General features: G+C 39.8%; 1 protein-coding gene across 1 annotated transcript in view; it reads right to left on the bottom strand.

The window, feature by feature from the left end:
* The window catches only part of LOC139728984 (uncharacterized), a 184,071-nt gene that overhangs the window by 41,956 nt on the left and 124,864 nt on the right, over positions 1-17,251 (bottom strand). The window contains exon 3 of the mRNA XM_071639910.1: positions 8,041-8,213. Within this exon, the coding sequence (XP_071496011.1) occupies positions 8,041-8,213 (173 nt within the window). The remainder of the gene's footprint in view (positions 1-8,040; positions 8,214-17,251) is intronic.

Here is a 17,251-nt window from a genome sequence, read left to right on the forward strand (position 1 = left end):
CCTCTTCCTTCCTTGTTTTTTTTTTTCTCTCTCTCTGTCATTCTCTCTATATCATTCATTCCCCTTTACAATCATTAATGCACGAACTCATGTAAAACATCATTGCATGTTATTACACTTACATGATTGGGTCGTTATGCTTTGCAGAGAATGTACGGTTTCGTTTGCTTTAACCAATCGGGCATTTATTACCAGGAAGCCAAGGCTGGCTGCACTGCAGTTGAACAACAAAATCCTTTACTAGCACATCCCACCTCAAAGTGAAGAAATACTAGAATGTGTCAGGAGTAGCTCATGTTCTAGAACGTGTGCAACATGACTCGTGGGTGATTCAAGGTCGCTTTTACGATCCATGGCCGCGCATCCTTTTCATTCCGACGACGACACCGTCGCAGCAGGTCTACAAGCAGGCGGGAGTGTTTATCCTTGACTCGTCCGTGTCACTCTATCAACGCTCTTTGAAACAAAATGAAAACAGTGATGGCTGGGATGTTCTGTCACAGCTAATTTGCCAAATTAGCCGTTGTCGCAGCGCAGTAAACTAGGCGCGATTCTCACGCCTTGACGATCCTGACAGGACGAACAATTGACCGACAGGTGGAACGTGCTGCATGTCACAACAGTTCAGGCCTCCGAACGACAAATATCTGTATCAAGTACACAAGATGCTTCCCTCCTCCGAATTTTACAATGCGAGACGAAACTTACCAAGTCACGGTATATGTCGACAGCAACTGCATTTGCATGGTACTTTAAAAGACTTCATTCCTGCCAACACAATTGTTTACTACAACCTGTTCCTCCAAACATCGCGAGCTCTTGTTATCCAAGTTTGTCCCCCTGCTCCGGAAGACACCCAGTATTCACTTCAAGGATCAGGTGGTGAGTCAGGAACTTACCCACGATTCCTCATACATCCTCAACAAATGCAACATGTCGAAGTGCGTTAGTCAAATAACAATCAGCAAAATTGGAGGAGCATCCAATCTCATTATGATATAATCACACAATTTCTGTCAGGTCACATGTCCATCTGCCCTACCCATCTAAACATTAGATGGTAAATATGTGTTTTTTCTGTCATTTATGGGGTCCCTTAATCTTAATCACAGGCTTTATCCATGACATAATTCTAGCAAAATAAGTAAATTAAAAGAAAATTAAAAGTCCACAATCTAATGACATCAAACATATTTTACATTTTTAAAAGAAACAATTCATTAAAAGTCTGCAATCTAATGAGAGCACAGAAATTTTACATTTTTCAAGGAAACAATACATGCAGTCACTTAATTCTGAAAAAGGGGAACTCCCATCATTTTTATATGATATTCATTTCCATGATTCCAGTTAGCTTGGACAGTCAACGAATGTTTTGTCACTTTGATGGAAAAGTGATTGATGAATTCATCTCAATACTCTGAGGGAAAAAAAAATGTCACATGGTTGTAGTCCTCTTCTGATTGTCTTTGTTGGCTGGGATCATTGGACTTCCATTAGTTTGATCAAATCTTCTGCAGCTCAAGTGTGCTTTCAGAACCTGATTCAACCCCAGTGCAAAAGTGCAGCGAAATTTGGCTTGACCGATCTGTTGCATCATGGGTATTGATGTAGGAGACATGACTTTGCATCGCCTTTTTTGTCTCTTTTTATTCTTCGCCTTCTTTTCTGGAGCATCTGCTGTGTGCAGAGCGGATCGAAGCGCAATCGGAGTATTCCACAGATGACAAACAAATATCACAAACAATCACCATGTTTGGGACTTCCCCCCCCCCCTCCTCATCTTCCACCTCCTCCCGGAAAATATGCATTCCCCGTCTCACGTGCAGACGGAGGAGATTCCACGGCATCACCTCGCAAGATTGGCACGGCCGACACCCTTCCAAAAAAACGCACGCTGACGACGTGCACTCTCCACTCCCTGTACTTGCAAAAACCGTGACGCCATATTTCACATTAAAATGCCATTAGGACAACCTCAGACTTGTCAATGCACTTTTTTTTCGATCTCTCTCTCTCCCCCTCTCCGCCTCCACTTCTATCCCTCTCTTTCTTCCACATTCCTGGTTTTATAAAGTGTCATTTTCTCTCTTCTCCCCCTCCTCTATCCTTCTCCTTCTATCTTTGATTCATGTCTCCTGTAAGGGGGCAGAGTTATCTCTCCTCAGCCATTCCGACACACGTCAGCCAGTGCTTGAGGGAATCTCCAAGTGGATTATATTGCAGAAAGGGTACACAATGGGCCAGACAGGCTGTAGTCTACCTTACCTAGACTCAGCGATACCAATCCACACTATATCCCATCTCCTTGTTTGTTTGTTTGTTTGTTTTTCTTTATATCCCTCTACACAAATTAGTAAACTAAATGAGAGAGAATACATTCTAAAGTACATTACCTGTGTACCAAAACCAGAGAGTGACCTTAATTCCCTTTTATGGACAGAGATAAGATATATCATATAAAATACTGCTAAAACTATTTTATATCAAACAGGTAAAAATGACACTCTCAACTTTTAAAAACAGTCATGATACACCTATAAAAAAATTAAAATGGAAAAACATTGATCCTTCAGCTGCTTTATGTAACTGACTATTCATACTGATGTTCACTAGTTAGGTAGCTGTTTCAATCTAAAGACAAAAGCCAGATTTTTAACTAATTCTCATAGATTTTTACTGGCTGATATAGACCTGGATTTTGAGAATTAGCTGCAAAGATCTAGATGTACAATATGTAGGACTTACTCAGTGACAAACATCACAAAAACAGTGGACATTTTACTGCACACACTTTTATAAGACATGAAGAATACTTCTGACAAACCTGCAGTAACTTTAAGTTCCATGACAATATCAATCATTTGTCAATCATTTTGTCATCATCAAGTCATTGTGGGTCTCTCACAATTACACAGGGACCACACATAATCTTTTGAAGTTATCTGTAAGCAAGAGAGGTTGAAAGTTGTCCGAGCTACCATTTGCCACCACCCCAACCCAGGGCACCTCAGATCCTATCAAAGCAAGGTATCACAAGAAAAAACAAAATCAAGACAGAGACAGACAGACAGACTGAAAAGTACAGAGAGAGACAGGTACCCTGGGCAATTAAATGTGACTACCTTTATATGCTACCCACGAATGTAGGCCTTGATCATTAGGCCCATTTCATATCAAATATCAAAATATTTCAGCTTTCTACTCAGACTGTAAAACTCCCCCCACCCCCATAAAAAAGCCTTAAAGTGCTTTCAAGTGCTTGTATGCATATTTGTATTAATGCTAGTGCATGTCAGTCGTATGAATGCATGAGTACATGAGTATTTTCTTGTCTCAGTAATTCCATTTATATAAGCTAGAATAGAATTGACATTTGCAAAGGCTGGAGTCTATTCTCTTTATACAAAAAGCCACGACTTATTCCTAACAGATCAAATGATATTATCGGAGCAATAGTGCAACCTCCTTTTCTGAGTAATCTGTACAGATGTACACACGCAAAAAACAAAGACAAAAAAACAAACAAAAACCCCCAAACAAGAACAACAACAAACAAAAAAAGATCCCTCTTGAATACCAAATCTTACAAATTGTCCTACTTAAAAAGACAGCATGTCTTCCACATTATGTCTGATCTTTTAATCCTGAAGCAGTTTGCAATAGTACATGTATGCAAAGAACTTCTAGACATCATGCAAAGTTCGACAGAGAGAATGGCCTGCACTTTTATAACAGACTGCAAAAATTGGGGCAGGGGGGCGGGAATGTCGTTATATCAAATATCATAGCATTTGATTTCATTAGTGGATCTAGTTCACAAAACCTCCTCAGAAATGCACGGGATCAGTGGAATCTGCCTGGACACATATAAATTCATTATGAACCAGCGGAGAAATTTGTTACATTCTACCTCGCAAGCTTCATCTTTCCACCTTGACGACGGTGTAAGCCTGCGTGCTGTTTGACCTAATTTTTCCCCAGACATGCAGTATATCGCACACGCTGGTCTGGAAGGCAGTACATAAAAAGAAAAACAACAACAACAACAAATGTACGCTTCCATCCTTATGGTTGGATGCATAACTCCACAATGAAATACCAATCAATATCAATATGTGGTATTAAATGGTATCCCTTGAAACCTCATTACATGCCTAGCTGCCTTCTTGGCAGCACTATACCCCTTGATATCTCCCCAACTTTCGCCTCGCAGAAACAAACACCAGAAATCAATTTCGAGTTCAATGACATATTGCTAAACTCCAGTGTCACTTCGTGCATGTCAATTCTACACATGGTGTTTACCGTCCTCACAATGAGAAATGTGTTCCTTGAAGGGGGGGGGGGGTTGGTTGGAGCATATGAAAGTAGACTAAATTAGAAAGAAAGAGAAGATGGATGGATAGCTAAATAGATGGATGGAGTGATGGGGATAGAGTGTGAGAGCTGAACCTGGATAAATAGTGACCTTAACACAAATCATCAGTTTGTCAATAGCCTGCATACACATGAACACAGAATCAGACTGTACGTCCTTCGGAATATCCTACAGATGTTGGGCTTTTGCTAAGAATGCATGGTTACATCAACTTTGTAAACGGGAGAACGGAGGGAGGGCAAGAGGCAGGTTAGAAGAGGAACTGGCGGATGAAAAGAGAGGGAGGGTGAGGGTGGTGGAAGTTCACATGTAGGCCCTTCAGTATTTAGGGATATGACAGATCTTCATCATTTTGATTTCCTGGTTGCTCTGTAAAAATATCTTACTATATATCTTGTTGATATCTTCTGAAACCTCATCCTTTAGAAATCGTATTTTCTCAAGCATGCAGGTTCTCCAAATGTATTGTATCATAAACAACAACAGCGGTGGACAAAACTCCAAATTGTATCAACCTTAGGTGCTACAGGACGGTTACCATTTTGCTTTGGAAAATCCGACCTTGATACCAGACCTCCTCGAACAACTATTCTTCAGGGTGAACAGAAACTGATACTGTAATTAACCCAGAAACCCAGCCATCATTCAGTCACCCTATATCTGCGAACGGGTGTTCCCTTTTTTCAGCCCTTTTGTTCCATTCACTAAGATGGACACACTGGATCATTTAGTCTGAACTAAGCTGCACATGTTACTTCATTCCCACATGTGCAATAAATAACCTAAATCGTATCTTTTATCCCCATTATTCTCATTAAATCCTATCAGCAGTCATTCAGAAAAGAACAGCAACTTTAGATGGACATCATTCATAAGATTTAAAAAAGAATGCAAAATGCTTTTACCCTTGACCAGTAGGGGAAAAATGTTTATACACACAATACATAAACAGCCAATGTGAAATGAAACTAGATCAACAGAGCCAATGTGACCTAGATTCTTCAGATCTCTTCTTTAATATTGAAGAGCAAAGATTGAATAATATGGCCAATTTGAAGGACAGGTATGCAACTATTTTGTCAGCCCTCCCATACTATCTTCTTTCTCTGTCATTACACTTTTATCATTAAAGGACAAGTTCACCTTCATAAACATAAGGATTGAGAAAATGCAACAATATTAGTAGAACACATCAGTGAAAGTTTGAGGAAAATTGGACAATCGATGCAAAAGTTATGAATTTTTTAAATTTTTGTGTTGGAACCGCTGGATGAGGAGACTACTACAGCTTGTGAGTCATATGCGTACAACAGTATAAAGAAAATGTAAAAGAAAATTCAACATATTTTCACTTTTTTCGCATAATAAAAGAGCACTTGACTTGCCTCTTTCTAAAGGCAGGGGGAATAATATTATCCATACTATTTGTCGGTAACGAGTCAGGGGAATGTGTACTTTTTTCAAAAGATGGAATTTTGTGAAATTCTCTTTATATTTTCCTTATATTGTTGTACGCATGTGACATCTAAGTTATTCATACACTGCAGTAGTCTTCTCATCCAGCGGGTACTGCACAAAAACTTCAAAAATTCATAACTTTTGAACGGATTGTCTGATTTGCCTCAAACTTTCAATGATGTGTTCTACTAATATTGCTGCATTCTCTCAATCCTTATGTTTATGAAGGTGAACTTGTCCTTTAATGATGCCCATTAAAAGTTTTACTAAATGTATGCAGAGCGGCACACTAACCCATTTTTTCTACTGGTCCAACCTGTCTGTTGGACCAGTAGGTACCCAGTTATACCATCTTTTTACCGGTCTATTTCCTGAAAAAGTTACTGGTCCTACAATAATTATTACTGGTCAGGAACTATAGGACCAGTGCCAGTGTGCAGTCTTGAGATATGGTATATCTTGCAATTTTGTGTGTTTTCACAATTCAATTGATGATCACATCAATATAACAGTTTGCAAAATATATCACATTTTGTTTTTACAATTGTCATGTATATTAGCTCTGAAAAAGGAAATTTTCTTTATAAAGTTTTCTCTAACAAGAGAATATCCTCATTTTTCATACCTTCACTGTGTGTCTCCTAACATTAAATTTAAATCACAATTTGCAGATCTGATTTGATTTGATTTGATCTGATTCAGTTTGATTTGGTTTACAATTTCCTACTAATCATAACAGACATTATTTACAAACAAAATGTTATCAAAGATTTATACAAAACATAAGCAATAGGTCCTAAGTGAACAGTTCTAGAACAGGCTAGAACAGGCTAGAACAATACAGTGATTCAGAAGGCTGAAGTTTTTGCATCTTTTCCCAGGAGAAACTAAATATTTTCAGCTTACCTGTGGCAACTTATTTCTACTCTTACCACATCGGCCCCATCCACTCATGTTGCCCCACACACAAGTGAAAGAAGAAAAATGATAGCAACAACACAAGAACGAAGAGAAATATCAAAACATTGCACTGGATTATTTTCTGCATGGGTAGAATTTCTCTCTGTGACTTCTTAGCTACACCGTAATCCACAGCATGTACATGCTCTTGTGTTGTAGCAGAGAGGTACGGTACTACCTGTACAAAAATCAAACGCCCAACGGGAACCCCTGAGGCCTGTCAGACGAGAATGGGCTCACCATGCCCAGCCACAATGGACGGCGAGGAATCCCTACTTTGGGATGATTTCCTGCCCTGAGGACAGTTCCACAAGCATCTTGTGTGATGTGTGCCGAGATGCTTACACAAATTTAAGGGGGAAAAGGAAGGGGAGGGGAGGGGAGGGGAGATGAAGGAGCTAAGAACAAAAAAAAAATCAGAAAATGAGAGATGATATTGTAGAAAAACTTGACTCATTTGGTACTTCATAATCATAAAACCTCAGTGTCATTCAGATGCACATTTTTGTCAAGTTTGAAAGAAATGGGGTATCAATACACACCCACCCACATACACACACACACACACACACACACAAAAGAAAAAAAAAAATCTGTGAACTAAACTGCATCCATATATTGACCACATCCCCAATTCCTTTGGTCAGAAATGTAGTATTTCATAGGCACAACTTCTGCTGTTACTACAATGTATGTATTAGCCCCTATCCCCCCCTCCAATTTTAAAGTTTTTTCCATGACTAAGAAAAAAAAAAGATGTGTGAGTAATACAATGGTAGATACGGTACTCAAGGACCCATATTTTAGCAATAGAACAGCTAAACAATCTATTTCATGTGAATGGAATCTGACTCACACCCCTTCACAGATGACTCACATTTGTCTTTGCTGCTCTGATGGAAAAATTAACACATTCTCGATCACTACTTTAACTTGCCATTAGCAGGCATAATCCGATGATGCAAGACCATCCGATGATGATCACACACAACATGTCTGACACTGACCTGATAATTGATGTATGATTTGTCGGATTCGTCAGACTGTGATCCGATACATTTTGGTTGGTGTCCGGAAGCAACAAATTTTGCTTCCAAAGAGTGACGGATGAGAAAATTTTTTTGAGGAATTGGGGTATTTCTTTAAACTGGTCTGGGAATTCAACTTCAAACTGGTCTGGGAATTCCCCTTTAAATTGGTCTGGGAATTCCCCTTTAAAAGTGCTGACCCACATCACTCACCTCTCTGGGAGAACTTCTTCATCCGGAGGTAACTAGTGGTGAGACGGATGATGGAGCCCTTGTCAAGTCGCCTGGTCACCTCCTCTGGGTAGGGTAGGAGTTTGGACAGGGCCGATATCTCCTCCGTCTCCTTGTCCCGGCGCATCTTGGCCGCGTGACGAGAGCGCTCCGCCCTGCACGGGGGTGAATCAAATCAATTCACTTCAAATTCAAATCTTTACTCCAGCATCACATTTATTCTTTCAAATACAATAATTACCATAGTCAATGTGATACAAAACTTATAAATATAGACTTCAATGTGATACAAAACTTATAAATATAGACTTGTATGTTTATATATTTAGATTTTTGGAGAATATATTATGTACACATTTTTCATGAACATATAGCCCAACATTTTACTTACAGTCAGAGCAGAGACAAATCTATTTCAAGAGAAAATGTCTGATTGTTTACAACACACATAATGATGTTTACTGACTACAGTAGACAGTAATTGCTTAGTATAGAGGCAACCAAATCTATTTTTAAAAGATACTACTTCCTTGATGCTATTTAAAAACTCATCTCTTTCTATTTCAACAAACAAGAGACAAGATGTACACAAAAATCACACAAAATTGCAAAAAAAACCCACTTAAAGCATAATACAACTTTCAATACATTTGTACTCATATATTATATATTAATTTTTTTTTTCTTCACCATTATAAGAGGCTGAACTTTTAGTGACATCCACCATATGCATGTCAAGCATGAGGTAATGATTCTTTTTAAAATCTGGTTTCAAAAGCCTTATGATGTAGAAAAAGGGGAATCTAGGATCTGCACTTTTAACATCCATGCTTTCAAAACAAACATTTAGGGCATCCACATTCGAACTTTAATCATGATCACCATTTTTAGCATCAAATCATTCTATAAAATTCAAATGGCCACTCAAAAGCATACAAAAAAATCAAGACACCGACAAAACAGGGTAACCATGAAGATAATGAGTGCGAATCTGTTTATAAGGCAAATAATTATGGAGTGGAAATCAATTTTGGAATGAAACGGCCCATTAAGTCGTCTGGTCGAACCTCTTGCCGCATTGCCGCATTCTCTGCGCGACACAATGACGGCCGAAAGAGTTATGAGCGTCTGCACCAAGTGCGCACAAAGGGCAACAGGGGAATGAAAACAACTTGTCACAGCATAGGATTAGATTCATCTTTCACCACTATTTTCATATATATATCTTTCTCTTCTTCTTTTTTTTATTTCCAGCCGCAAAGAAAACACTTTGCCTTCTCTCTCATTCCAACACATCAGCCCGTTCTCTATTGCTCGTGTGTGATAAGAAGGGCTCACACACAGGTGAAGCGTAATAATGCCTCGCCGTCACACCTCGCTTACACCGACACAATGGCCGACCTTTCCAATTACAGAACTCATTCTTTCGGGCTTGCCCCCAGAAGTTCCCTTTATCTCTGCGCAGGCCAACTATACATACTGCATCAATACCTTCAACGTCCTTACAATACCCGAAATTCTACAGAATCGGCTGCATAGCGTGACAGGATTAAAAATTTGGTTTTTGAATCCATTTCGAAATGGCCCTCCTGAAAAGATTCAATAAAAATAGATAAATAAAAACCCCACAAGGAAATGAATGGGGTTAGAGTACCCATAGAGTTAGTGCACACACACAAAGGAGAAGGACGTCACTCTACAACTTCAAAGGCATTGCCGTAACAACCAGCTAAGGCAAAAAAATCTTGTTACACTTAGCTTTGAGAGAAAGAAAAAAAAAATCTCAGGAAAATGTACCTCAGGACCTGCCTACCCCTCTGGATAATAGAGTATATGATTGCCTCAAAAGTGTGTAAACATGCACATAAGTAGCAGCATCACTCACTCTGAATGAAAAGAAAAACAATCTTATACAGATGAACAAATCCCAACCGCACTTAATTTTCTCAGCCAACATTCATTTCCACCAGCACGCCTGCCGTGGAAAGTTGTGCATAGGCGCATGTACCAATAATCTGACATTGGGAAATGAGCAACGCTTTCTATTGTTAAACGTCCAGGAGTTACAAAATGAAAACACAAGTGGCTGGAAATAGGAAGCCACCTACTGTTTGTGATCAGATAGTGCTATCGCTAAACAAGCAGCCACAACAAAATCCCCGGCGCAATCTCATACCATTCCTCATAGCAGCATCAGGACACAGGGCAGTGCAGCCCCCATAACGACGCAAAAAAAGTGCTTTACCCCATTTGCAAGTGGTCGCCATGGCGACTGCGAGAAGTGTGATTGGCAGGGAGACAAAAAGTGATGGCGTAAATTACTCTGGGGTGGCAGCGGACTGCGGGTGATAAATTGGATAAAAGGGTCATATGAATTACGGGAACATTTTCAGCGCTGGAGGATGGAGAAAATTACCCCGCTCTCCCACCCCTTAAGCAGGCTAAAATCTCGGGGAACTCGCGCACGCCACATGGCATCAACAACAGCCATATCAGGGGGGCAAAAACAAAGCGGGTCCTGCGCAAATTGTGCCAGGTGGATATACCTTGGGTCCATTACGCACGGCTACAGGTGCTTGTGCTTTGCTCTTAGATTTTCTGCCCCATCAAAACTGCCAGACATGATTCAATTAAGCCCTCAATCCTGCAATACTCCACATAGGAAAATCCTGGAAACAAGCGCCCATAAACCCTGACTCCAGAAACATCCCCTAACAACACTACTCTCCGCAAAAATGAGTAAACAGGTGTACCTTTTGTTTTTTCTTACCTTTCATACACACACCTGCAGACCCCCTGCACAACTTTTGAGCCTGTTTTGCTCCAGCAAGGGAATTGCCACAGAACTAAACAAACAAGTTTTAAAGTCCTTAACTATAGGTGTATAGACATTGACAGTGAAATACTATACCTGGTAGTATTTCATTATGTGAACTCAAATAAACCATGAAATACATTGGGAAATACTGTGATACCTTGTGTGATAATTCAGACTATATACTACATACAGTGCGAAATCTGTTTTGTGTCAAGAAATACCACCAATTGTACAGTGATGTATATCTCGCGTGAACTGACACATTTCATGTCGTTCATTCCCTTTGGAGGTATTGCGCATATGCAATGCTAACCACAAATACCACAGTATTTCATGAAAGAAAATGGTATGAAGTGAATTACTGCGGTACCTATTCCCATGGTATTCTGCAAATGAGAATGGTGCTGACAAATTCCCATGGAATTTAATACCACAGTAATTCCAATGTAAATGCACCTTAAATCTCCTCTATTGAAGCTGAATATGTCAAGTAATGTAATGTTCGTACATACATCGTCTTAGAGCAAGATGTGATGTGAGAACAGATGTTCAAGAGATGTCTGAATACAAGCAAGTAATGCACTTGTTCCTCTGAATATCAAGCCTTAACCCTTTTATCTTCAAAGCTAGAATATGATGTCCCACTCAGGGACACTCAGTCCTTATGTAGTTGGAACGATAACGCATTCAGGACAGGCTGATTTTGCTACAACACGCATTTTCCATAGCCACCTGCCCGAGTATACTTGGGACTCGTCCTCAACAGGTTAATTGGCTGAAATCACAACTCTTCGCCTGCCCTAAACCATCCAGCAAGTGTTTGTGGAGACTTCAAAGTGAACTAGACCCAGCAGCTCGAAAACAACCCTTTATAAGCCAACAATTTCACTGACATGAAGCAATCTTGCCTATTTTTCAGGGAACCAAACACACTGCCTTTATTTCTGTCTGTCACGTTTACACACCAAAGTCACAGAATTTCTCACAAGAATCCAAAATCTGTGTGTTTTTGATGTCCTTCTCCTCTTACATCCACAGCAAAGTCTGAAATCTGAGACACTGTGACACACTCTATGTAAAGTGCGAATGAGTTTGTGGCCGTCCTGCGACATAATGGTTGCAATATTGCGTACAGAGCATCAGAGCATGTGGCGTAAGAAGACTGGATGCCTTCATCACTCCCCCGTTACCGGGCATCACCATAACGACTGCATCGATTTGGAAATGCAATCGCCAATTTGCTGGCAATTTCATTTGTCATTTTGTTGCAATTTTTACCCGCACTTCCATCGTCACAAAATTTGATGAGTGTGTGCTTTGTTGCGCATACAACCAATATAAAATATTTTGTTTTCCTTTCTTATTTTGTTCCATGTGTGTGTATGTGTGTGTTTTTCCCTGCTCCGCAGATTGCATCTCGATGCAAAAATGAATTTCTTTCAGCAAATGCAAGATTATACAGGCTTTCAGAATTGATCAATGACAGGTGGAGGTAACCACAAACATAATATCATGCAGGATCAAGAAGAAATACACCAATGAAGCTTTGAGCATATTTGTTTCTAATAGTAACATCCATTTGAAATTTCATTTACAATCTTGCACAACCAGCTGCAGATCCCCAGGTAGGACACGGAAGATTCAAAACTTGCATCCACACATTTCTTCTTCTGTTTTATATAGAGTGCAGTATGTGATGCTGGTTAAAATCTCAGGCTAGTTCCTTCTTTGTCACTCAAGTTTTCTTGATGATGCAGAATTGAGCATTCAATCTTATTCACAGAGAGTAATGAGCAAAAAAGAAACAAAAAATCACTGAGAGTACAATCTCTCCAAAAAAAGAAACACAAAACTACCCTTCATTCTCATAACTTGAACACAGCTTCTGAACTTCAGGAAAGCTGCACAATGTTTAAAAATTGTTGATTATAAAATTCATTACAAATGCTGATAGTTAGGTAAGTTACATGGTATTAAGTGAAAGTGTTATCTAATGTCAATTCTCACTAAAGCTCTGCAAAGTTGCAAACATGTCTTAACAACTTTTATTTTAACTGCCGATTTTTCAGTAAACCTTGCAATACGAGCTGATGATGGCACTGCCTGTAATGGACTAGCTAGCCCTTTATCTCCCAAGTGTGGCTTTAACACAGATAAGAAGAGATCGAATATAGCACAGGAGTTAGCGGGACACTATTCACAGCAAGGTCGCATCATAAATGTTAACTGCAAAACTCTTCTCGGAAGTGATAACACACATTTAACTCGACTAGAATGGAGAGAAGAAAAACACGCCTTCTGTGTAGTGAGAGCTAAGTTTCAAGGACAAGTTGCAAAGGTTTTAGTAAATTCCTTTCAACCCACAATCCCTCCTTCTCATTTTATCTCCACTGGCTTAGCCAGATCAGCATGACATAAATACCATCTACGTAAACAAAATATACACAACAGACATTCTTGTCCTATTTCAAAATACTAACTGAAGTGTGAAGGGCATTCTTAGATTACTGATTTGAAAGCTCAGAAATTACACAACGACAGTCAGCATCTTGGGGGCATTTCATGAAGCGTTCTGGTCGCATATTTTTCTGACAAACTGTTACAAGCTACTGAAATCCTTGCATCTGATTGGCTGAGAGCAAATTTGTCCAACAACTTTGTCAGACAAAATGCTTCATGAAATGCCCCCATGATGGCACTCCTTTTTTGATTAACAGTAAAGATTTTTAAAAAGAGTGCAGTGAATTCACGTCTGCTTTGACGCGCTATAATTATAAACTCGCTTGCCAAATGTTATGTCTGAGCAACAGTTCAAATTCATGCGTATATATGGCAACATCTTCACCTTGACATCAGACGTCTTTGGTCATGGAGCAAAGTGGAAGGTGTCAACTCAAAGGCAACCAAAACAAGATGAGTAAGAAATTTTCATCTCTCTCTAGCTGCTGGGGGGGGGGGGGGGGGGGGGGCTTGATCTTGATTTGACCATGCATTTTTTTTTTCTTTGCCATAGATCCTGATCAAAGTGGAAAACAGGCCATCAAGGGCTCCAATGTCTCGCATTACACACACACAAAAATAGCAAAAAACAGAGAGACTTCCACTCTACCAAATTTTTATGGGTGGCACTCATCTGTTGTAATGGAGTCCAAGTGGTAGGATTTCTCTTCCACCTTTTATCAGCAGGTTACTAGTCTCCAGAGTGGGCAGACTGGTAAGGCCCACCTTGTGAAAGGTAACTGCCAAAGTGCGCGAGAAAGCATGCACTTTCCAGCTTCAAGTAATTTGCGATATCCACCCAGAAGATCTCTTTCACAGATGAACGTCGGTCCCATAAGATGGACCTACGAGAAATGGGTATGTCCAATTTCAGGACTGACTGCCGCTCATCTTACAAAGATATTGACATAGTGGACTGTATCTGAGCTGAGCAAAAGCTTCTTCCTGTCTCTTCTTCCATCTTTCTTAGTGCAAAGCATTCAGGGAAGATCAGAAAAACACACTTTGCAGCACACGGACGGACACTTCAGCTTTTACAGTAACCAAACTCTGCTTTGTGTATAGTCATTAAAAAAAGAAAATCAACATTTTCAACACCTTCTTAAATTTCAGTTTATTATGTGGACGTTTCACTCTAAGCGGGGGAGGGAGGTGGGGTGGGGAGGGGGCAGTGCACAATGTGTCAAGAACCATACTCTCTGAAAGATAAGATTTTGTCTCATAAAATTATCTAATGATTATCATACATCTCTATCTGATTCTCACATGAAATCAATGGACGCACAATCTAACTTCTATGCATATTGATTTTAGATAGGAATTTTTAATTTTCTATAGTTATCAGGACAATTAACAAGTGATGAAGCTCACAACATCTTCACATACACTTTTTGGAATGCATGCACTTTTAAAAACTGTGTCATCACTGACGCTGCCCATGAATGCTATCATAATTTGATCAGAATGTAAAGATGACATACACCATGTAGGCCTATGATAAAACTTGACTACAGAAGCAACTGCATTTTTCTAGTAGATCCGGTAATACAGGTAAAGGTATAACAAACAAAACGAAAATAGTCATGTATTAATATTATTCAATCTTGGCAAAGTATTAATGGAGACCCCTCTCAGATGGCATATTGTTTAGAAATATGTATGGGTGACACATAAAGTAAGTAAACTTCTGAGATTTCATAATGACAAATTAACAAATATTGCTTAACATTTGTGTGTTTGTGTGTGTGTGTGTGTGTGTTTGTGTGTGTGTCTGTGTGTGTGTGTGTCTGTCTGTCTGTCTGTTACAAATGCTATTTACAGGCTACAATGGCCTTCTACACAAGCCTCAAGACTATGAATTCAGTCACTGTAGTTTACCTATCCTACCATGATCTTTGCTAGCTGTGTCCTCCATGAAATCTCAGTTAACAGTAAACTTTACCTCTTCATTTTCCCCGAAATGACGATTATGCATCCAAGAAAAGAATCACAGTGGTGTAGTGATATTCCTGCTTTCCCTCGCTAAGCAGTCCTTCTGTAGGCCATGTACAAGGTAACCTGCACTGGATGGTCAGCACAAGCATGGAGTTATAGTGCACTAGTCCTGTATCATTCACTCCACAGCGCTGGACATTGGACAAGCCACACCATTGGTCAAGCTACTCATGTTCTCCTTGGGAACAGCTCCACTATCTCTCTTTCTCTCCCTCAAAGATAAAGTTACACAAAACAATCAAACGTGAGGAAGATGGCAGCATGAAGTAGGAAGCTAAAAGTTCAGAATTGTTCCTGCCATCCGTCTGAGAGAAGTCAACTGACAGTATCAGCTCCTCCGCCATGTAAACAAGTGACCATACCTCCCTTGCATCATTCCCCAGTCTGTCCCTCGTCCAATCAATGCACTTTTTTTTTAACAGCCAGAGCATTCTAAGCCACAAGACAAAGGGGCGACTGTGTGGAAACACAGAGGGGAGTCATAAAAAGTAAAAAATATCATCAACAACACAACACCCCCCCCCCCCCCCCCCAATTCTACAACCTAGCCAACATGATTACATGCAAACCAGGTTCTCACGTGTGTGTATCAGACCTGATGCTTACCACAGAGACAGAGGGGCTAAACCAACCAAGACATTCATTATTCTAATGAGCTGACCCATGCCCACTCTTGACCAATCAGATGCAGAGTAAGATAAGCCCCTCTGCCCCCTCCCCCCCCCCCCCCATGACATAGATGTTTTTCGAGGAACATGAGTTAATGTAATCTGGGGAAGCATGGCTCTAATGCTGTGCTGGAGGCTCAAAGTAGATCAAGGTCCTTGACGTAAGCCTGTAGGGAAGAGACGTACAGAGAAGACAATGTGTGCCAGACACTGTGTGTTTGTCCGTAATGCATTCGCTGGTCATTGGCTTGACCAGAAGTAGATCAGCCAGTGACTCAGCTCTTTGCATGTTGCTGGCACTATGAGGCTATTAAAAGAAAAAAAGAAAGAAAGAAAAAAAGCACAACATGGGTGCGACAGATTTCTTGGACACTGTTTTCAGGTCAGATAGGTTTGGAGGGATTCCCTGGCTGCAGGGTATAGTATATATCATGATTATGAAACACTTATTTTTGCACACATTAAAAGATATTAAAAAAGAAACACAGCAGCAAAAATGGTCCAACAATCATTAGCAATCAAAGAAACAAAAAGTTTTCTTCTACATATTTATTTTCTTGCACAATCTCTGACCACAAATTTCTCTCTGTGTACCATGTTTACTCAGTCATCTTATTTCTTTGTTGTAAAAATAGTCACCCTCATTTGCACAGCTTCTTAAAAGCATGGCCTGTCAAGTGTAAGTCTCTACTTGGTCTTCGTATCACATTTTCAAATCATATCGTCCCCCTCTTTTATCGAGAGAAACCAAATTCATCTGTATGCATTCCTCACAGATTATATTTTCCTTTTTTGTTTAAGAGTAAACCATCTTCCCTGCTGTATAACAAAAATGTTGCACAAGTGTATTAGAATGTTCATCTTTGGCAGGACAGTATTGAAGTTGATGACCCTTCTTCAATCACCGTGAAGGGAGTGAATTTCTCATGTGTGTTAACCCATTCTGTAAGGGAACCTGGTGGCCTGTATATTAAAGGACAAGTTCACCTTCATGTACATGTGGATTGAGTGAATGCAACAATATTAGAAGAACACATCAGTGAAAGTTTGAGGAAAATCCGACAATCCGTTCAAAAGTTATGAATTCTTTAAGTATCTGTGCCATTACTGCTGGATGAGAAGACTACTACAGTGTGTGATGTCACATGCGTACAACGATATAATGAAAATAAAAAGAGAATTTCACAAAATTTTACTTTTTGAATAAAGTGCA

This window comes from Diadema antillarum, unplaced genomic scaffold (genome assembly GCF_040938485.1).
Source record: "Diadema antillarum isolate AM-2024a unplaced genomic scaffold, OU_Dant_1.0 seq00000209_RagTag, whole genome shotgun sequence".
Classification (NCBI taxonomy): domain Eukaryota; kingdom Metazoa; phylum Echinodermata; class Echinoidea; order Diadematoida; family Diadematidae; genus Diadema; species Diadema antillarum.